Source organism: Lethenteron reissneri, chromosome 39 (genome assembly GCF_015708825.2).
Source record: "Lethenteron reissneri isolate LAM-NWPU_2019-01 chromosome 39, ASM1570882v1, whole genome shotgun sequence".
Classification (NCBI taxonomy): Eukaryota; Metazoa; Chordata; class Hyperoartia; order Petromyzontiformes; family Petromyzontidae; genus Lethenteron; species Lethenteron reissneri.
Window position 1 is genome coordinate 11,300,309 of NC_083817.1, and position 22,476 is coordinate 11,322,784.

At 47.2% G+C, this 22,476-nt stretch overlaps 1 protein-coding gene and 1 non-coding gene across 2 annotated transcripts in view; both read left to right on the forward strand.

Annotated features, from left to right (window-relative positions):
* The window catches only part of MAST2 (microtubule associated serine/threonine kinase 2), a 293,497-nt gene extending 279,683 nt beyond the window's left edge, over positions 1-13,814 (forward strand). The window contains 8 exon segments of the mRNA XM_061567563.1: positions 1,096-1,448; positions 2,394-2,672; positions 3,773-3,999; positions 4,510-4,632; positions 6,022-6,158; positions 6,599-6,786; positions 7,894-8,258; positions 8,807-13,814. Coding sequence (XP_061423547.1) covers positions 1,096-1,448; positions 2,394-2,672; positions 3,773-3,999; positions 4,510-4,632; positions 6,022-6,158; positions 6,599-6,786; positions 7,894-8,258; positions 8,807-10,765 — 3,631 coding nt within the window. The 3' untranslated portion in view covers positions 10,766-13,814.
* An 8,036-nt stretch (positions 13,815-21,850) lies between these two features.
* Positions 21,851-21,933, forward strand: TRNAL-CAG (transfer RNA leucine (anticodon CAG)). The gene has a single exon. It is a non-coding gene; the product is annotated as a tRNA-Leu (tRNA).
* The last annotated feature ends 543 nt before the right edge of the window (positions 21,934-22,476 follow it).

The window sequence follows — 22,476 nt, forward strand, 5'->3', positions numbered from 1 at the left end:
GGCGTTGTTGCGTTTGCCATACTCCGCTCTGGTTTAATATAAAAGCTTTCGAGACCAATTTATCCATAATAAAGGTTTCTTTGGGTTAGATCACGTAAATATAGATGTCTATATTTTAGCCCGCCGCCACCCAACACAGGCACTAAACACACTTCAGCACACCAACACACCGGTGTGCTGAAGTAGTAACTAATTGGCACGTTTTGTTTGCATTACAAACCTTATTAATTGGCTGTGTCAGGTGGTGGCAGATTCACTGCACATTTATACTTAGGCGATCTAACCCAAAAAACTTTTATGATACTCCACACCTCCTCCCGTTTGTATCGTTGCGCATTTAACCCAGAGGACTCGCTACTCAGCCCTTGCATGTTTGCACATGGCAGTCCAGCGTCTCCACTCGTTCCTGTCCAACGCTTTGCAAAGTGCCTCTGGTGATGTCCGAGCCGATGTTTTGAAGATCTTTTCCAGCAGTCTCCCTGACATCCAAGTGTGGGTTTCCAAGTCGAGCTGCATGTTGAGCATTTATTCTCTCAAGGTTGTGCAGCAGCAGCAGAAGAAGAAATGCTCAACACGTGACCAAATCCAGATAATCTTGCCTGTGTTAAATAGTCCGTCTTCTTCCCTGGAGGGAGGCTGCCGGGTGGGTTATTCCAGTCCTAAGCCTGGAGGAAGGAAGAGGGTTTTGCAATGGTCTTATAAAAACCTACTGCAACACAAATGGTACAGTGGCAACATTACTGGCAGGACAGTTGTACCAATGTTATAGCAGAGGCCAAAGCTGCAGAGAATGGAGTAGCTTGATCATTGAGGTTACGAATTATCGGTAATGAGGAGAGAGAGTTACTAATAATGAGTAGGAGATATGACTTGTGACAATATGAATTTCCCTTTTTGTGTAAGTTGAGTAACTTTAACATTTTCCAGCAATGCGATTGGTTTTCTTTGTTACCCTCTGGTGTCATGTCCTGTTACTGTTTTCACGGCAGCTTCACTGGCCAGAGCTGTGTGATTAGACGGCATTTGTCCGCGCGCTGCTTATTTTCTCTGTCGACGCGTGTGACGCGACCGGCGTCCGTCTGTCTCAATCCCCAGCCTTCGCAAGCGTCTGTCGGGCTCGGAGTCGTCGCACACGGAGAGCGACGGGAGCCCGCCCGTGACGGTGCGGCGCCGGCGCTCGGCGCTGCTCGACATGCCGCGCTTCGCCATCGCGCTCGAAGACCAGGAGGGCGAGGCGGCCTGCACGGCGGCCGCAGCGGCAGTCGCGATAATGGGCGGAGGAGGTGCGACGTCGTCGCACGCGCCCGTCGCACGGAGCGGCAGCAAGTCCGGCGCCACGCAGGCGCTGCTCACCATCGGAGAGCTGGCGCTGACGGAGGAGGCTGGCGGGACGCCCACCACCCCGACGGGCAGCGGCGGCGGCGATAACAGCAGCTCCACACTGTCCGGTGAGAGACGGCCACGCTCGGCGCTCTTGACACCGATGGGGAAACCTTCCGTAAATGGACAGTTACCATTCTGGCATAAAATATTAACTTAAACGGCCAAAAACCTTGAAGGCTCGAACTTAAACACCCATCTGATAACTCACATGCAGAGTACCACTCGTTGCAGAGGCATCAGTGGCAGGTGGCTCGAACTAACAGGATTCAGCCCCTACTACCCTGCTCACTAACACAGCCTAGACATGAAAAGCTCTCAAGGTCACCACGAGCGGAGCACGTGGGAACCCGACACAATCGGTGACCACATGTCCTTGGGCTTGTCAGCCTACCACATGCTCATCTTGTGGAAATCTTGCAGGCAATCATTTTGAAATATGTTTACTTGTATAGAATGCAATAATTGTACTCAATAAAAATATCGAGGTGCACCTTAAAAAAATAATATTATCCCCACCATGAGAGGACACACCTATTCAACTCACTGCAGAAGTAAGTGTACCTGTTGTACCATCTCCAGGGTCCGTGTCGTTCACTGACGTGGCAATGATGCTTCGATAATTATGGGAGTTTCGCCAGAAAGTTGTCTTGCCTTCCAACCCAATTCTCTAAACTAAACTGAAATATAAAAATGCTATTTTACCAGGTACGGCCTCCCGAGATATATAGCTGTTTTTCAGAAACAACCTGGCCACAAGTGATAGCTCAGCGAAGTTGCTTATCATGTGGAAATGTATATCAGCCAACTACTCTAAATGCACATTGATTCGAAATGTGAAGGGAAAAACTGGAGGACCCGGAGAAAAATCCACACGACCACAGGGGGGGAGACGTGCAAACTCCATATATACAGTCGTCAGGATCGTTCAGGACCTCCTGTACACTCGGCGAAGTAGTCAACATCTCACCACCTTGGTATCCCGCCCCCCCCCCCTCGTCCCGGCGCAGTAGAGAGCGGCACGGACGTCTTGGAGGGCCCCGCCCGTTCCCGTGGTGACAGCGCCGACTGCTCGCTGCTGGACGGCGCCGCGTCTGCGGCCGCGTCGGCGACGTCGGCCAAGGCGACGAGCGACCTGGCGGTGCGGCGCGCGCGCCACCGGCTCATGTCGGGGGAGGCCGGGGCGACGCCGGCCGTCGGGGGACCGGCCCCCGAGCGGCGCAAGGCCAAGCCGCTCAACAAGGTCATCAAGTCGGCGTCGCACAGCGCGCTCTCGCTCGTCATTCCCTCCGGTGAGACGCCTGATGGCGCACTCGCCCCACCGCAGAAAACGTTACTCGTTTAGCGAAGCCTCGCCGAGCAAATGGGTATTCGTGTATTCGAGAAAGTCCTGCGGGGTGGCGTGATTGCTCAGTTAATTTTGAATACTTTCCACCTCAGGTTAAGTGCGTATACTTTAGTTCTGTATATCCGCCCGTCTGTCCAGAAATGATAATAACTCTTGTAAAGATGATCCGGTATAAACAAGCCTGTGTTTTAAAGTTATGCTGATCTCAAGGACTCGATTTACCAAAACATTAACAAAATTGATCAGAGCGTTTCCCAAAACTTGGAGACACAAACCTGAGCATTATAGGACTACTTGTAAATAAGTAAATGCGTTTTTCCATTACAAATACACACCAGCTTCCTTACCACTGAAGAAAAAACAAATAAAAAGGCATGTTGTAAGCGTGACAGTATTCGGTACATGTGCGTGGAATACTTGTGCTCTTATAGCTCATATTGTATAAGGGCACAAGTGCAGTTTCACTAACCCACTTGCTGTACTGCCGTCTTCTGGCCACTTCATTGTCACGTGAGTCTTTGTGATCCTTAAATTCTTGACTCCACAGTGGTGAATTACAAGTGCGAATTGTCATATTTTCCATTAAATACACAAAAAAAATGGATTTTATCATATACAAACTTTGGATGTGTATTTTGGGCTCAACTCCATGTTCTAATAGCTGCGTTCATGTGAAGAAAATATGTGAAGGTCACAATAAGTAGCTCCGTCACATTGCTGTTGTCATGTCACTTCATGGAGATGCTAAAATCCGAATCAGACGGTGTGGCAGTTATGTCAGTCACGTGGCAATAACTATACTCTTGATTGTAACGCGTCTTGTTTCTCACTGACACACTTTGCAGAGCTTAGAGCTCATGTTAGGCATGCCGGAGCAGACAGCTAAAGTTCCGTCTACATTACATGTCGGAACCCATGTAATCCTCTCACATTTGGAACAGTGCGGCTACGTGCAGTGGTATGGACGCGCCAGCGGGTGCATGTGTGCATCTCTGGGTCGTTTGCTTACGTGCGGATGTGTGTGCGCACGTTGGCGTGCTACAGAGCAGTACGTGGGCTCCCCACTGGCAAGCCCCATGTCCCCGCGCTCGCTGTCGTCGAATCCATCGTCGCGAGACTCGTCCCCATCGCGGGACTTCTCCCCGGCGCTGGGGGCGCTGCGCTCGCCCGTCGTGATCCACCGCGCCGGCAAGAAGTACGGCTTCACGCTGCGCGCCATCCGCGTCTACATGGGCGACTCGGACGTCTACTCTGTGCACCACGTCGTGTGGGTGAGTGAGTCAGGGTCGCACGCTGGGTGGATTCAAAAGAGAAGAAATAATCATTGGTGGGGCGATAGATGGGGAGAGGGACCATAGCAGTGGTTGTTCGCTTTGACAGAGGTCTTGTGAAGCCGACAGAGTTAAAAGAAAAACGGCGAGATCAACTCAGACCACAACGTGGACGAACGGAGACAAAGATGGAATGACGAGCAGAGGGAGGTGTCCGTCGAATATTGAAAAAACTTTAGAATAAAGTTTTTTTCTTTAGAATAAAGTTTTTTTGCAACTAGGGACTCAGCTTATTGAAAATCGGCCAAATGAATAAAAACTTGGGAAACAAACCCAGCTAATAAGACTAATTGCAATCCACTTCCATCCTGCTCATTAAATACTTCCGATTTTGGAAAGCGTTGCATAATCCATCCATATGCACATTTTTTCCTAATTTGTTTGCTTTTTGTGACTTTTTTTGTGGCTCGCTCTTTGTGGCGGCTGCTGCTGCTCTCTTGACCGTGGCAGAACGTGGAAGAGGGCAGCCCAGCCAACGAGGCCGGACTGCGCGCGGGTGACCTCATCACGCACGTCAACGGGGAGCCCGTGCACGGCCTGGTGCACACAGAGGTGGTGGAACTCATCCTGAAGGTGACGACACCACTTCCTCATCCTCCCCACAGCTCCTGCTGGCCTCCTGCTATGTTTTCTTTCATATGGCATTTGTAAAGCAACTACTTGTGGTGTATTGACTGGGCGCCTTGTAAGGGCTGATCAGTATTTTGCCATTGGTTTTTGGAGAGGGAGGCGATTATCGTATTCGGTCACCGATTTGATGACATATTTTTTCACATGTGGCAGGGAAGCCGGGAGAATATTGCCACGGTGGCGAGTTGTTAATTACCTCGCCTGGTTTCCAGGTCGTGGGTTTGATCCAAACATATGTCCATATGTTTGGAATTTGCATGTTCTCCCCGTGGTTGCGTGGATTTTTCTTCAGTTCCTCGTTTTTTCCCTCCACATTTAGAAACATGCGTTTAGAGTATTTGGCTGCTATAAATATCCACATGATAAGCCACTTCGTTGAGCTATCATATGTGGCAATGCTTCTTCTGAAAAAGAGCTCTATAGCTCAGTGGGCCTTACCTGGTAATATAAAAAAAAATCAAAATCTTCCATGCCTTTTGTAATAGGAATAAGAATAAAAATGTAATCGAGATCATGTAGCCATCTATGTAACGAGTCATTGAATCTTACTTTGCCTACGATACACGCGTCAAATCGTGTACATGAAAATAAAATTTATTTTGTCTATTTCCCTCATGGTATCCCACCTGGACTCTCGGCATCATGAGATGAATCCATGAGGATCTTTCGCAGAGCAGTGCAAACCAGACCTGAGATCTCTTCAAGTGACCTACCTCTGGTTCACGCAGTAGGGGGCAGCATTTTCCACCAACCCCGCCACAGAGAGTAAATGATCGTCGCATTACAGTAAATAAAATATTTTAATTCTTCTCCCTGAATTTAAGCCAAATGAAAATGTCATTGCCGTCATTGTGGAGACTAAGTAATGTAAAATAGTTAATCAGAAAACATGCCTCTTTCATATATCGCTCCACATAAAAAAACAAGCCTCTGTTGCTTGTATTTGAATCAATACTGCTGAAATGATGCACTCTCACAACTGTAAAGCTGATGGTTGTGTTTAAAAAATGCTTTTATTGTTTATGTTGACAGACAGACTTAGGAGATGTACAGTCTGCTTATCTATTTTGTTCACCAAATGAAGTGCAGAACCAAATTTGACGTGACGGATTTGTTGTTGTTGCGGCCATTGGTGATCAGGCTAAGTTTATCACTTTCACTACATTCCGACACATTTTAATCACGGGTGGCTGCCCCAGATTAAAACCCTGGATCTCAGCAGTGCTGTCTCTAATGTCTGACTCCTAAGCCACCTGGCCAACTTGCTCGTTAAGGCTCACTCCTATGTGTGTGTGTGTTGCCCTTTTGCGCTTTGCTCGTCATCTGCTGTAGAGCGGCTACAAGGTGTCCATCGCGACGACGCCGTTTGAGAACACGTCCATTAAGGTGGGGCCTGCACGGCGCGGCAGCTACAAGTCCAGGATGGCTCGGCGCAGCAAGAAGAGCAAGAAGAAGGAGGGAACCGACAAGTGAGAGAGCGGTCGTGGAGCTCAAGGAGCAGCGGACATTAATAGATGATTTTGTTAACCTCGCTCGCGGCAGGCAGACACCGGATATGTTTTCCCGTACTGTACAACGCCGCATATTCCGAATGTCACCTGTCTGAGGTGACCAATGAAACACCTAAAGCCCAATTGAGGGATTCTTGTATGGTGTAACTGTCATTTTCTCAAAGATGTTCACAAATCTGACCCATTCACATGCAGTTAATATGATCTTTATTTCACGTACAATCTTTCATTTCTGAAGTATGGTCAAGCATTTCCCAATGTATAAAGCAACAAAAGTGCAGACCAATTGATTGTATTTATCTGTTTGACGTCACTAAACCCTGAGCTGTCAACACCAACAACTCACCGCGTTTGTACCCCTGTGCCTTCTACGCCCCCAACTGCCCCGCACCACACAGTCGCAAGCGCACGCCGCTGTTTCGCAAGGTGACACGCCAGGTGACGTTGCTGCAGACGAGCCGCAGCCTGTCGTCCCTCAACCGCTCGCTGTCGTCCAGCGAGAGCGTGCCGGGTTCGCCCACGCACAGCCTGTCCCCACGCTCGCCTCCGCAGTGCTACCGCTCCACCCCAGACTCGGCACACTCCGGTGAGGCGCTCCTTCGGTTGTTCCTCCTTCAATGCGATAATGAACAACCGCGTTCACCCTGACTGAGCAGCCAATCGCGTTCACCCTGACTGCACAACCAACCCCGTTCAGTCTGTTGCAGCAGCCCGCTAATTCACTCTGTTTAATGACTAATTCACCGTTACCAAAAGACTGTTGAATTGACCCTTGACCAAACCACCAACAAATTCACCAAATGATCGACCGATTTACCGCGATTGAACGACCGTGCTTTTTGCCTATTTTATTCACCAATGACAGTAGATTCTCTGTCTACCATGCTTCAACCTCTCACACTCAATGCCACACTTGCATTCATATTTCTTTGTCAGATTGAGGTACTCACATTCCCGTTTCATCATCTCCACCCTGTGCTGGGATTTTGTCCTCGCACACTTTCTGTCTGCCTTAAACAGTAAATATGATTCATTTTGTCTTTCATTGAAGAAATGCTAAACCACATAAAAGTTCCTTCCCCAATTTGTGTTTGTATCTATATTATATAAAAAGTAAACTTTTGTTTCAATTAGGTATGATGATAATTTTTTTTTAAATGAAAGTCATTTTAATATTTTGTATATAGCGTCTTCTGCAATTGTATCTCCATTGGGCTATCGATGTTGTGTCATGAGACTAAGTATCCAATTGGATGGATCTCTTATCGGCACAACTCTTCACATTAGAGAATGGCGCACAGAAGCGGATATAACTAAATTATCTCTGAAATCTCTTGAAGTGACCTAATTCCCTCACAATAGCAAGCAGCACTACACCCTGTGCCACAATGCGAATGATCATCGCTTGACAGTTAAACCCGTATTTTAATCTTCAGAGCAGAAATTTTGCTAAATTCATTGCAGAACTGAAATTATTGTGATGGGTTTTTTTTGTCATCTGAAAAGCACAGTAGGGAGCTGCACTCTCCCACCCACTCTCCGATTAGCACCTCCGATTAGCACGGTTGGCTACGTACGGTGCAAAAGAAGTTCTACATACATACATACACTCTGCCGCTGAGAGTCCTAACGGGTGCCCGCGTGTGTACCCACATTCCCCCCCTCCCACTCTTTACCCATCTGCCATCACCAGGAGGTACGTCGTCTCCGAGCAGCTCCCCGTGTTCCAGCACCCCTAACTCCCCCGCGGGCTCGGGACACATCCGACCCAGCACCCTGCAGGGGCTGGCGCCCAAAGTGCAGCGCACGTACCGCTCGCCGCGCCGCAAGTCAGCCAGCAGCATCCCCCTGTCGCCGCTGGCGCGGACACCGTCCCCCGGGCGACCTTGCTCCAGCGCCACGGGGACGGCGGCCGGAACCGGAGCGTCCGGGTCCCCTCCGCCCTCGCGCTCCGAGTCGCCCACACCCACGCCGTCGCCCGCGCTCTGCCATCCCGGGCTCGCGGCCGGCGCCGGCGTGGGCAAGATGCACTCGTCGCCGCCCACCGTCATACGGCAGGTGAGAGATGGAGTGAGCGAACTAGCGATCGTTTGATCGATCATGTGCATGCACAGGCGCAGCGAGTGGGATGTGGACTGTGTGGCGGCACGTGCAGAAGTGCGGGTTGCTGTGCCGTTCACTGGATACGGTGCGACGAACGCCGGTGTGGTTCTGCGGCTTCTAGCCAGGCCTGGTAGAACGCGGTGTGGCCCTCCATGTACATAAAGGAAATCTCAACCCAAAAACACAATATGTTCTTGTTTGTAGAGACATGCCTGGGCTGTGCATCATCCACGGCTGTTTTATATTAATGAAAAGATTTGTTAATGAGAAAGAAGACAAACTATGATGAATCTTGTCATCATGGCACTACAGTGATGGCACTGCCATGTATTCAATGAACAAAGCTTCATATTCGTATATTAGCATCCATGACATATGACATGAGCGTTTACTGAATGTAGGTTCTTTGAAAGGATGTTTCTTTGCCTTGTGTTAAAATCCAGCTTGCTCTCTTGACAGACATACCACGTGTTGTTGTTTTGCTTTCCCACCTCCACACACAGGTATTTGTGAATGCCTCCCAGTCCACGCGTCCCAAGAGCGCCGAGCCCCCGCGATCCCCACTGCTGAAGCGCGTGCAGTCGGCTGAGCGTCTCGCCTCCGTCTACAATTCCGACAAGAAGCAACAGCAGCAGCAGCAGTTACAGCAGCTGCAGCAGCAGCAGCAACAGCAACAGCAAGGGCAGGCACAGCACACGCCGCTTTGTCGCAAGCCCGACCCGTGCGACCTGCGCAAGGAGGACGCGTCGCGGCCCGAGCGCGGCTGCCTGCGCAAGCTGTCCCGCCAGGAGCACGACGACGGGGAGGAGCGCGAGCGTCACCACCGCGAAGGCTGCCTGTCAGCCAGGGCCGACAAGAGCAAGCTGCCCAAGCAGGAGATCGAGGCCATCGAGGAGGGCAGCGACTCGGAGACGGAGGGCGAGAGCACGGGCGACTCGGACAAAACTGCGGATGGCTGCGATGCCGCCGGACATGGCTGTGGCGAGCCGGGGCGCTGCGTCCCGGGGGGCGCCGCCAAGGGGGCAGTCCAAGAGGCTGGAACGGCGATGACGCCGGTTAAAGACTCCGCACAGCTGGCGATGCCAAAGCGCTCCTCGCCTGTGTCCGAGGGGAAGGCCGCGGGCGCGATGGAGAGCTGCGATCGCGTGGGGCTCTGCCAGGACAAGGAGCCAGACGTTGATCTCAGGCCAGACCTGAGGACACATACGGACAAACGCATAACGCAGCAAGAGACCGTGCCAAAGATTGAGTTGTCTAACGATATCGATCAAGCGAGTGTCGACAGCGCTACGTCAAGCCAAACTGTGATAAAAAATCTCGAACAAGGCAATTCCGTGGTTCTTCCCGTGGAAGCTACAGGAGCAGCAGCAGCAGTAGTGATGGGGGCAACAGCAGATAAGTTGGTCCAGCAGAAGCTGCCAGACACCTTTCCCTCTGGAGCAAAATCCGAAGTGGGTTCAAAACCAGAGCAGGTGCCGCGGATGGACCAGGGTGTCCAAACAGACTCGGCGCTCACCAACTATCGCCCTGGAATCCTGCGGTCAGCTGAGCGGAGGAGCAGCTCCCTGGTTGAGGGAATGGTCAAATCATCACCAGCACCTGTAGCTGGGTTAGGAACGGCAGCCACAGCGAGGGAGGCATCGACGTCGATGAGCAAGGAGCCAGCGGTGTCAGCAGGCAAGCCAGGGCCCTCGAAGCGGCAGGCAGAAGCATCCATCAGTGCGGGCAGCAGCGTGGCCCCCACGTCGTTGGGAAAGGCAGAGGATGCCATGGCGTCGAAGGTCATTTTGGACCTGCAGGGGATCCTGCTGGACCCGCCGAAAGCCATGTTGGGCCAGTGTTTCACACGCTCGGCATCCGTCTCGACGCTCAACAAGAGGGACTCTCAGCAAGCCAAGGGCGAGTTCCACGCGGAGGCGAGGGCGACCGCTGGGCTGGCCGGGCACCCGCTAGTCTGTTCGAGCGACGCCATATCCGCACTCGAAAGGATTTTGCTGTCGTCGTCAAAGGTCGGCCCCGGGGGGAGACCGGCACCTGACAGGGAGCTTGGCACAGAGCCCGGAGATAGCGCAACAGCCAAGGCGGTCGCTCGCACGGCACCCGGAGTGGGCGAACGAAACCCAGCGCTGAGGCCACTCGTGTCTTCTTTGCCGAGCTGGGAGGCGAAGGCAGTGGTGGCGGTGTCGGAGAGGGAGCGGCGGGTGCTGCGCCCCGGCTCCCCAGCGCCGGAGCGGAAGCGTCCGTTTTCCTGGGCGCCGACAACATTCCCAGCAGATGCAGAGGCCGCAGCCTTCGTGCCACCATTGCCACCGCAGCTTCCACCACAGCCTCCACCGCAGCCTCCATTGCAGCATCCACCACCACCAACACTGAGGGTGGAGGAAAGGATGAGTAGTGATCCCCAGCCCAAGGAGATGGACGGAAAGTCTAAAGCACCGGGCAGCAGCAAGAAATTAGTGTAGACAAAGAAGCAAATCAAGGGATATTAGCATGTTTACTACGCCGTGCTGCGGTTTGACTTTTATTGTTTCCCCTGAAATTAGTTTCCCGCAAACCCCGCCTGCCTCAGCACTGTCATTGTGGCTCTTGCTGACCATCCCTTCATCCTGATTCCCGCTCGTTTATGGATTCCTTGTCGAAAAAAAACACATTCATCCTCGCTCTCCCCTGTGCTAACTGCCCCTGACCACAACCCAATTCTCTCAAGGCAAAACCTCACCCCTGTTGGACCATGATCCCATTAACCTGTGACCCCTAAACCCACGTCCCTGGTAGCTTGTTCCCTGTGATATTCGCTTGAAGCAGGTGTTGCAAACCCGTAGTTTTTTTTTTATTAGTGTTGAATTGCTAGGCCAGTTGGGTAATCGGTGTCACCCACATATTTAATTAATTAATTTGGAGATTTGGCTGGGTGTGACACACATACAAGCACCATTGCATTGAAATGCAGAGGGGAGAAAAAATTGGAACCCTCAGTACACCGCTTGCTCCACTGGTTGCGGTGACTTGACATCGGTAGTGCACGTATATCGGGAGGGTTGTAGCGGTTGAACGGACGAGTCTGTTGGTCCATCTTGTAGTTAGCAGTTTGTCTCGAGTTATCTGCTTCTGCCTGTGGTGGTGTCGGTGCTGTTGGCTGTGCCGTTGTACATAAAACATGTTAGTCCGCTTTGCAGTGTGGCTGCACGTATTGCTCACATTGCTTGTCTCTTTAGGTTGAGTGTTATTCTTTTTACACTGAAATACTTGAAAGCTGTATGTATGTGTATGTAAATAGTATACAGTATTTATGCATTACTTGGCATTTGGCAGTGTTGAGCTTTGTAAGTGAAGCCAACGCATTATAGAATAGGTAGTGCTCCTTTTGGCCCCAGCAGCTGTGTGCTTGGCTCTGCAGTGGAATCGTAGGTTCTGAGAATGGTGTCACGTTCAGAAATATTGTCTTAGTTTTCTTTGCGGTGCATACGCAAGTCAAACGGCTCCAGTCAGAACATTTTCCGGCTCGTTTAAGTAAGTTTCACCACACCTCGGACACTGCACACTGTCTGGCTTTGCGACTGGAAGAATGTTTAAAAAAAAAACGTTCCTCCTGCAGACTGTGTGGGGACCAAACACAAATGGATCCCAATTTGACCAATTTGGTTGAGGCCTGGATAAATATTTAGGAATATAAAGGAATCCGATCATGGGGATACAGGTAACACATTTTAAGTCTGCTCCATTGCTTGCAGACGAATATTGGTTTCCGTATAGTTGGTTTCTAAAAAGAAAAAAACTGCTTCTTGGATAACAAGAAAGCCAGAGGTAAAAAAAAATCCAGCTGTAAATGCAAACTTTGTCTCACAGTATTCTGAGATCTCACTCCTTTCATTATCATCCCAGTGAACATGCATACTCCAGGCATGTGTGGTGTTTCAATATATTTGTGAGTGTACCATTCTTTTCATTTAGCTGTTGGAAGTTTAGTGAACTCACCATCACTCGGTTTACGGTTACTGTTGGCTATGGGATTGCTGGCATCTGGTGAATCAGATGTGGGTATGTCACCACTGGTCTGGCCATAATGACAGTGGAGATCCCCAAAGAGTATGGAAGAATCTATATCATACAATAAAGGCCTGGCCTGGAGAATAAATGGACAATTGGAATATATTATAATTCGTATTCAATGTAATTTGGTGAAACATTCACATGGGCCGGTTTTTTTATCACACACATTTTGCACACGGTCTCAGAACACGAGGACACAAATGGTCTGTTTGCAGTGGAGAGTTTTTTTTCTCCCATTCCTGAACAGAGCAGGAAGGAAAGATCTACGAGATGCAAGAGAATCGCAGCAGAATGGCACTGTATGGCTGAAAGCACAGTGTGGTGCAACATATCAGTGTGAAAAACGAAAAAACTAAATAAAATACATTTTACTGTGATCTGGCTAGGAATTTGGTGAATTTCAATTAAGCCACCTGCTGCTTTAAAATTAAGCCCAGATTGCAAATGTAATTTATCGATGACATATTGTGACATGGAAACTAGGTTGTGCCGCTTGGGATTCTGCTTTACACTGCGAATGAAGAAAGTGCGCATTCCAGTGTCGTGAGATGCGTGGCCACGTTCAATAATATTTTATGGTTTTTATTTACTTCGCAATCAGTAAATGCTTTCCATTTTGTGTTATTATTATTTTTATCAAAGAAAAAAAAAGCATCATATCTCCATGGTTTACTTGGTGTGACTGGTTACAAAAGTTAATTACATTAAAGGGCAATATAATTGAGCAGAATACGCCAGCTTTCAGATTCCTTTTCTGCTGGTGTCTGCCAGGGATCGCGGTGCGCTGCACCCTTTGAAGGGCAACTGCCGTTCGTATGAACTTGCCTTGAAAGTCTGTAAGGTCTGTTGTGTACCTCTGTGTATTTGTGCGAGTCGGAGCATGTATGCGTGTTGAGCCCATTTACACACTACAAGTGCATGCAAAAGAAATACATGTTTCCTTACATGAGGCTATGACTGTGGCAGAGGAATCGATTTAAATTTTCATGTGCTCTGCATGTTATGGCTTTCCGATAGTTTGGGGAAAGCGAACTCATGTGGATAAGCATAGATAATGATAAACTACATGATAGTCCATCTCATTAACTGGGAAAATACACACAGATTGGGCTCACTTTTGAGAATTAGATGCTGCAAAAGGCGTAATGATCAAATGTTATCCTGGATTCTTGTAAAGCCACTTACAAGCCATGCATTTACATATTACACTGCAGTGAAGTCGGGTAACAATGAGAAAATTAACAGTGATGATGTCATTGTGTTACACAGGTGTCAGTGCAGCATTTTGACTTAGATTGCCCATCTGCCAACAGCAAATAAATGTTCTGATATTATTTGGACGTCATTTGCCAAATTCACAAACCAAAAAGTTATTTAGATTATAAAGCCTCAATTTTAAAGCCCCACTGTGTTTTTGCTGGTTCATGTTTATAACGTCTGTATAAAGCAACTTTGACAATTGTTCACGGCTTTCTGGTGACTTGTATAAGTACGATTCCAGTCCGAGTCCATTTTACTGTGCACACTTTGCACATTTCCCATTGGAAAATTTTGATCGTGAACGACAGTTGGCCAAGTGGTTGATAATTCTCAACAAGAAAAAACACAAAATTGTCATTTATTTCCACTGAAAAAACATTGTCTTTGAATGGCAAGTGTTTACATACTCTTAGAATCCCATTCTCAAAAATAACATTTAACCTCCCCTGTGTGTTCATGCGTATATAGCAAGGATACACTCATGGAACCAATTAATATAGTGTGTGTACGTGACAGAAGCAGGGTCTCTCATGAATGTAAATATTTAGCAGAGGTGTTTGATGTTATTGTTGCAAATGCTTGTAAGAGGTGTGGTGCCAGTGCGGTTGATAACCTGTGGTCGAGGTTGTTGATACTGCAGTGCGCATACCTCTAGAGGCCATGCTGCATTTAGTATGGTGACATTTTTGGCATGCACGTTTAGTCCACATTGCTTCTTTTGAACAAATGGCCGCAAATGTGTTCCGGACGCTCAACTGCATTGGCAGCTCATAACGAGCATTGCAAAATCGGAGAGCTGCCTATCCTACTAGCATCGCTTACAATTTATGATCCTTATGGAGTTATGGAGCAGTGGTAACCCACACCGCTACGTATCCTGGCGACCTAAATTAGATTCCCGACTGGCTAACATTAGTGGTGAGTTATGTCTGACCTGATCCTTGGCAACCTCTCTTTACCAGCCTACACTAATCTGCGTGAAGTGTGGTCAATCCCCCTTGATGAATACAAGCTTGAGTTTATTTGTTTAAGTTTCTATGTTTAACTAGCTGAGAACTCAAGACACTGGGATAGTCTCATTTGCAAGAGTTACCTTGGGTATACAGTGTGGTAAGGCCTTCATCTCCGGCAGTGGATTGGCAGAGCACCGTTATTTAAAATGTCCTCCTCTGTTAAAAATGCACCGTATGTCTTTTAGGATATATTTCTGTATTTAAATATAAAGTGTGCCACTACAAGCCTCCATTTGCAGACACGGCTAATTGTACTTGGTCAAGTTCTCAGTGTGCTTTTTCTGGTTTGGGATCTGGACCTGGTCTTGAACCATCTGTGCCACATCACATCCCAGACAGGCACAGCCACCACTTCTCTCTCTGACTGATGGTGTCTGTGGGCGTCAAACTTGATCTCGAATCCCCACTAGTGGATGCAGCGCCAGTTAGCACCATATTTTGCCCATTTGTGTTGTCATCACTTCCAGCTGAGGGTTGAGGGTTGGCATGTCTAACTTTAAGATGACGTTATTCACAGTCCGCTTTATTTACAAGACATAGATCACTGGACCTCTTCAATTAGATGTCGGTCTATTGCTATTTTTGTCAGACAACCTTTAACGCAACTGCTTGTCATTTATTTGACGTGACATTGAATGACTTACGTTGGTGCTGTTATCCAGTGCCCTTAACATGAGGGTTTTTGTTAGTTTTATTACAAGGGAATAAAACACAAACTGGCTTGTGTTCGCGACACGGATCACATTCCGTACGTGTTTTAAATCGGACGTATATCTCTATAACCTCTTAGGATAAATCTAACAGATTTGGATATTGTTCACCTCACACTAATTGTAGAAAAGCGGGAATTAGTTGAGAGATGTTCTTTTTAGGCAGTGTAACTTTCACACCTTCATTAGAGTTGTGGTTAATGGTGGCTGGTTTTGGTCGATTGTAAATATCGCAGGTTGGGCCGTTAGATCAATAATCTGTAACATCCCAGTTTAAGAATCAACATGCTTTTAGCACTGCCAAGTGTCAATACATTTTAGTTTTCATTGGTTGTGCGACCCGACGTTCATATTGTGCAGAAAAGGAATTGCGCAAATGTATCGTCAGGGCAGAGCGTGTAGTCATTTATTCAGTAAATTTAAATTTTTTCGCCATGTGTTGTTTACAGTCCCCGCTGAGGAGTTTGTGTTTGTATAAAGATGTTTTTTTTTTATTTGACTGTTTACTGAATGCTTGTTTACCAAGAGATGGACTTTTTTTCATGGATATAAGTTGCGGTTTTGAATAGTTGTATTATTTGTCGTAGACTTAGTGCAGTAGTTGATATATTTTTTTGCAGTGGATATGTGCTGCGTGAATTTGAGAGACATGATGCTGGCCGATTGGCCGTATCTATTTTAATTTTTTCGTCAAAGAAAACACGTTTTGATTTTCGCATGCTATGATCCAGGGCGTGGAACGCATTTCCCTCAGCTTGTGAACATATAATTTTTACCTTAAACTTTACACGTGTAGATCTGTATGAAAGTGAATGGTGGCCAGTGAGTGACATCGGATGCAGAAGGTAATCTTTTTGTCTAACAGTGCCCCCTATGAGTGCTCCAAAGCACACAGATATGTACGCATTTTCTTGGTCTATGTATAATGTATATATGCGAGTGTGTAACAGCAAATTGCGCTTGATTTTCGGGCCTACAGCTTAGATACCCGGTCTCCATTCTATGCTGAAGCGTGCAAGCGCGCTTTTTTACCTACATAGTATATAAATGTAAAAACAAAATATACATATAATTATTCATAAACTTCATTTGCAGCCATTTCACAATGAACTTTCCTAGGCAGATTTCTCGATTCTTCAAAAATATGTGTATGTGACCATGTGTGTACGTAACCATATAGCAGAATTGTCATAATTTTTTCTATATAAATTGCAACAATTTTTGACACGCATTACGGTAAAGCAACAACATTTGTATTCCATACGCAAATGTATTTCCAATCACTTAACATGTCGTTAGAATCCATAACAATCGTATATTACCAGTCCCTTAACACGCAGGTCAATGTAACAATATTTGTAATTTCCTCAGCGTAACTTTTTATCAATTTCTAACGTTTCAATTTTGCAACATGCGTTTTTTCCATTCACACGTAACATTGAGTTCCAATCCATAACAAGGGAATGTTCTCCGTCCAGATCGTTTTTCCATTACAGCTCAACACTTCCCGTGATAGCCTCGACCGGTTCCCCATTGCCTAACCGCTGGTGGATTAGAGGGGCGACTGGCCTTAGTCTCTTGCGTCTGCCAATGAGCCAGTTTAACACGGAATCTATGGTCCGATTCCTGTTGACTTCTGACAGGGCATTGTTACCAAAGCACGCATCTGTTTTTATGTTGATTATAAATATCCCGTGATATAATTAGCAAGAGTTGATCATTGTGTGCCAGTCTCCCGTCTACAATTCAAATGTAAATAGCTTTAAATGTTAATTCTAAATTCCTTGCGTAGCCAGTTCCTGCAGTTTGCTTCAGATTGAGACTGTATCAATGGTCTATTACTTGGATAATAAACAGGATATAATTATGATAAATATAACCATTAAAAGCCTGTTCTTTATGTTTAGCGTTTGTTAAATATATTATTTAACGTACGTGGAGTTTTGTAATGGGCTGGGGTCAAGCGTTTGTCCATTTCAGCTGCTCGCTGTACTGTTTTGTTGTTGTGTCAGTAGTTTTGTTCTAACGGTCCCCAAACAGGCACTTCATTCACAACACCGAAGCCCAAAGCAGACCGACACTCGGATTAACGGGAGCAGAGTGAAGGAAATAATGGTTTCTGAAGAATTAGAAATCCTATTTCAATATTCCCCACGTTTAATCCGGCATTTGCTCGTACATTGCAGTCACGGAGAGAAGTCACTGTGTCAAGTTCTCTGTGAACGTGTTTTGTTGTTGAAGTGAGTCTCTGTGCAACTCTCGTTTAAGTGACCACGTGTGGATCGGTGCATGTGTCCTGCATTGGATGTAGGAAGTGCGGCTGTGTGCATGTGCTGGCCTGGGTTGGGCCCTTTTGAATGTAATGCATATAATAAATCCAAATGGGCGCTGATCTGTGCAGGTTAAAAGTTAAGTAAAATTCACCCGTGCTCTTTTCAGGCTTAAGCGGTGCTCATCTCCACTTGGGTTTGAGCAACTGATGGAAATTCCACGTTCTCATGGCACGGCCCGGTTCCCAAAGCAACGGCCACTGCTGACTTGGCACCAAGTGGGTGGTCGTATAACTGTGACCCCGTGGGGATTACGGTGATGACGGGCCTCGGTTAGCCCCTTGCTCTTGGTTTAGGAGGCGAATATGGGAATTCTATTACATGTGGATTTCTCATCAGTGTGCACAGCCTAAGGTTTATACCGAGTGGCTAATAATCCGTGAGAGATGGGGCAGGTTGTGTAATCGCACCCTGATTGCGTTGTGGCTGTTGTGAGCACGTAGAAGAGGGAAGATCAAGAAGTCTACTTAGCCAAGGGTATGTGCGTGTGTATATATATTCTGCTGTCTCGTTGGGAAAATATTGTCTGGAAGGTATGCATGTATCGATTCGCCCAACACCCTCATGGTTTAGGTGAACGTATTCTTGTTTGCCCATTGCTGTGCATCCTATGATCTATTGTGGCTGCAACGTTTCCATGGAACTGCATGGTTTCGATGAAGCAATCACACGGAAACAATTGATTCTTGCGAGCACAATCCGATGCGTGCGTTGTGAGTGCAAGAATCGATGTTGATATGATGACTCGTTACATGCCTGCCGGAAGGCGAGCTGTTTGTTCCTCTAAATTAAAACGTGCTGGTGTCGTCGTTTGTGCTGTGGCAGTCACGCGTTTAATGCACTCTTCTTTTTCGTGACATTTGTCATGCAGAATGGCGAACCAACAACAGCTGTTGAGTTGTGCAATAAAACATTTTGCAAAATATTGCCGCCACGTTGCTACTGCCTTGTTTTGTTGTACGCAAGTGCTTCACGGATGTGTGATTATTAGTGTCACAAGTCTCATGTGATGATAGATCAGATTTGCAAAGCTGTGTTATTTTACCCGTCGTGCTATAACATCAAACAATGAAGATGACCGCGTGAAGCTGTAATGCTGGGAGAAGAACTACGGCACAGGGATTACTTCAGCCTCATCGTTGCTAGCGAGCAGACAGAAAGGACAAGGTGAAGCTTTCGTGACTGCCGGAATCCATACTCTGTTTTTTTCGGTAAAGTCACGTAGGTATAAAATAAAATAATTCACGTTTCGGGCGCAACCCAAGGTGATGATGGACGCAGGTGATGATGGACGCTTGTGTTGCGCCCGAAACGTGATTTATTTGATACCTACGTGACTTTACCGAAAAAAACAAAGATGATGGTTATGTTACCTGGTTTTCCGATCACTGCATATTCTTTCCCTTATTTGTATGTGGTGATCTTGCATGCCTTTACAAGGTCATACTAACATCCCTTCAGACATTGTATCATTTATTTTGTAGGATGAACGTTGAGATTTATAAGTGCACGGGGCAACCAATAAGGTCTGAATTGGTCTGTTATACGGGGTTAACAGGTAAGCATTTAGTAAATTTGCGAGTAATTTTTCATATGTAGCAATGTTTAAACCTAATTTAATATTTGGGGAGAAGCATATGGCCAAAGGGACATCAATACCACACCAGCCAATCGTAGCCCAAATATAGATATATCCCTAACTCGGTTCCCTAACACCAGCTACAACTGTCGATTCACACAGCCTCCGTCTGCGTCTCTTTCCACATTGGTTTTCACTTTGCCGTTTGAATCACCACTCGAAGCGCATGTATGTCACAAAAAACATCTTTCCTCTCACCATCATGAACACTGCTTCATGAACGTATATAGAAGACGTTATTGTGGCAGCTGAAGGAGGAAAACGCGTGAGAGGACGACCTTCGTGGGAGAGGAAGAGCGATTTGATCAGCTCGTAAACTATAACTATTCACTTTTTTATTTTACCAGGTGTAATAAAGGTCGTGGAAGCGACTTCTGGAATCCGGTCTTTATTTGTCTTTCGTTCACAACACTCCTATCTTACTCCTTCACGCTTCTGACAGACAGCGTGAGGGGGAGAGAAAGAGAGACGCGCGGCCACGTGGCAGCCTGGACCCCGCTCCAGCGTGGCCTCACCCTCCGTTCGTTCCAGATCTGACCACGTGTTGTCCGTCTCAACCCCTTTTAATGCCCGGGTCACGTGGTACCATTCCACCAATCCTGGTGAACCTTTATGGAATCTTCTAGACTCCATCGTCCGTTCCGAGGACCGCGCCCCTGACTCGTCCCCCCATTGGCTGTGGCTGAAGCCAGCAGATCCAATCCTCTACTTACAGATGTCACCTTCCCATTACGTCAGGGCCACGCCCCTAGACGTCCCCCCATTGGCTATGGGCCAGGACCGGTAGAGCCAATCATCGTAACGAGGTGTGATCCATCAGCAACACGGATATATCCTCACATTACACAGGTAAGGCCCACTGATGGAGATATACTGTAGCTCTTTTTCAGAAGAGATCTGGCCACAAGTGACAGCTCAACGAAGTGGCTTACCATTGCGTGGAAATGCATAGCAGCCTCATCCCCAACGCGTGATGTTGATTCTAAATGTGGAAAGAAAAACCGGAGGACCTGGAGAAAAATCCACGCGACCACGGGGAGAGACATGCAAACTCCAAATATACAGCAGGCGTCAGGGTTGGGATCGAATCCTCGACCTTCTGTGTACCAGGCGAGGTAGTTAACATCTCTTAGCCACCGTGATGATGACGATGAGAGAGAGAGACACGGAAACTCCAAATATACAGCAGGCGTCAGGGTTTGGATCGAATCCTCGACCTCCTGTATACCAGGCGAGGTTGTTAACATCTCAGCCACCGTGATGATAATGATAAGAGAAAGAGAGACACGCAAACTCCAAATATACAGCAGCAGGCATCAGGGTCGGGATAGAACCCACGACCTCCTGTATACCAGGCGAGGTAGTTAACATCTCATAGCCACCGTGCGTAGGAGCGCGGATTGGCGTCTACGTGAGGATTCAATCAACCAGTATTGGATAGGTCCTGGCTTATGATGTTACAGTATATACCTTTTGCGGGTGTTGGATGTTAATGTAATATCTATACAGCACGAGGAGATTCACATTTTAACACCGGTGTGAAAAAAATTAACTGACACTAATTAAACTGGCAGCCATGTTTTTGTCAATATTTACCAGGGAGGGGTTTTGTCAGAACAGTGAAATTGCACAACGCATTACATAGCAGACGGCCCGTTATCGCTTGTGGGTCGAAAGTCGTTTGTTGGTTCATTTGTTCAACGTTTAAACATTCCAGGTCTATGTGAGTGATATTTAGAAATACTATGTAATGTATGTATGTTTAACTTATTTCGCACCGTTCATATCCAACCGCGCTGACTTGGAGGTGCATAGACAGGACCTGGGATGAAAGTCGGTCGTTGGACAGGAAGAGACACCCACGTCTCTGCACCCCGAAGGTTGCCACGCGTCCCGGTGTGGCCGGGTTCACAGAAAGGCTGTCCCGGAATTCCCAATGCAATCCTTGAGAACATCGGAATTTTGTCCCGGATTCAAATGTTCTGCCTTCATTGTCAAGTTTCCTGAGCAGTAGGCGGGACCACTTTTGAATTGGGAGGGGCTGCCAACTCAAGTTTGTATCTATTTTAATATACTTTCTTTTTTTATTCTGACATGCAAATTGTATCTCACAATTGCCCTTCGGAAGCGTAAGAGAAGCTGACAGCCAGGCGACGTGCCCGATGCCAACAATTGCCCAAGCTCTGCAGTCCTCGATATATGAATATGTTTCAGCCCATTAATGGCATTACATTAATATCAGTCTCCCCTGGAATCGTGGGTTTGAATCCTTTATTATTATTAACATCGCCACATGTTCCAGTTGATTCGTCTGAAATGTAATCGCCGTTATTATGCTTCCCAACTTCACGGAACAAAGCGGCAAAGTATGGTAAAAAAAAATCCTCCGACCAACATGGCGTGGGGAGGCCCTAATCCAGCAGTAGATAGATGAAAGGGGCCGTACGGTGCGTATCGAGATGTAACAGAACAACGATCGCACATGGACCGTCTGATTTGCAATTGGAATAGCTCTGGGTCACAGTGAGCGGTGTTGATGACAGCAGTCAGGATGGCCGAGCGGTCTAAGGCGCTGCGTTCAGGTCGCAGTCTCCCCTGGAGGCGTGGGTTCGAATCCCACTTCTGACAAGTATTTTATTTAATATTATTAAAACCCCATAACACACTTGTGGTTGATTCATTTAAATGAATGCGAGTTGTTTTTTCATTGACGTTATAATGTACACAATTGCTATACATAATGCAGAGATTAACGCGTTTGCATCAGCGTCGAAATTAACCGACACTGATCAAACCTCCAACCGTGATATCTAGACAATCCATGGGTTGTCACACCACTCATTGCATAACACGCGAACACTTAACCTGTACAAACGGTGTTATTATCGCTTGCAGGAATACAACAATATTTTGCTGGTGAAAATGTTCAAGTTTTAAACGCTTGCGTTATCAGCGCCCTCTGCTGACCAACGCCCAACATGGAATATCGGGGACTGCAGACAAAAGGGCTTCCTAATTGGGACGTCAATCCCATTGCCTTTCAATTCCTCATACTCTTATATAAGCGCACAACTTTATCTGTGATGAACGCTGCACTTCCCGTCGTGTTCATGCAGGGGGCGCTGCAAACCTACGCGCCCCCCGCATGGACGACGGAGGCGCAGGGACAGA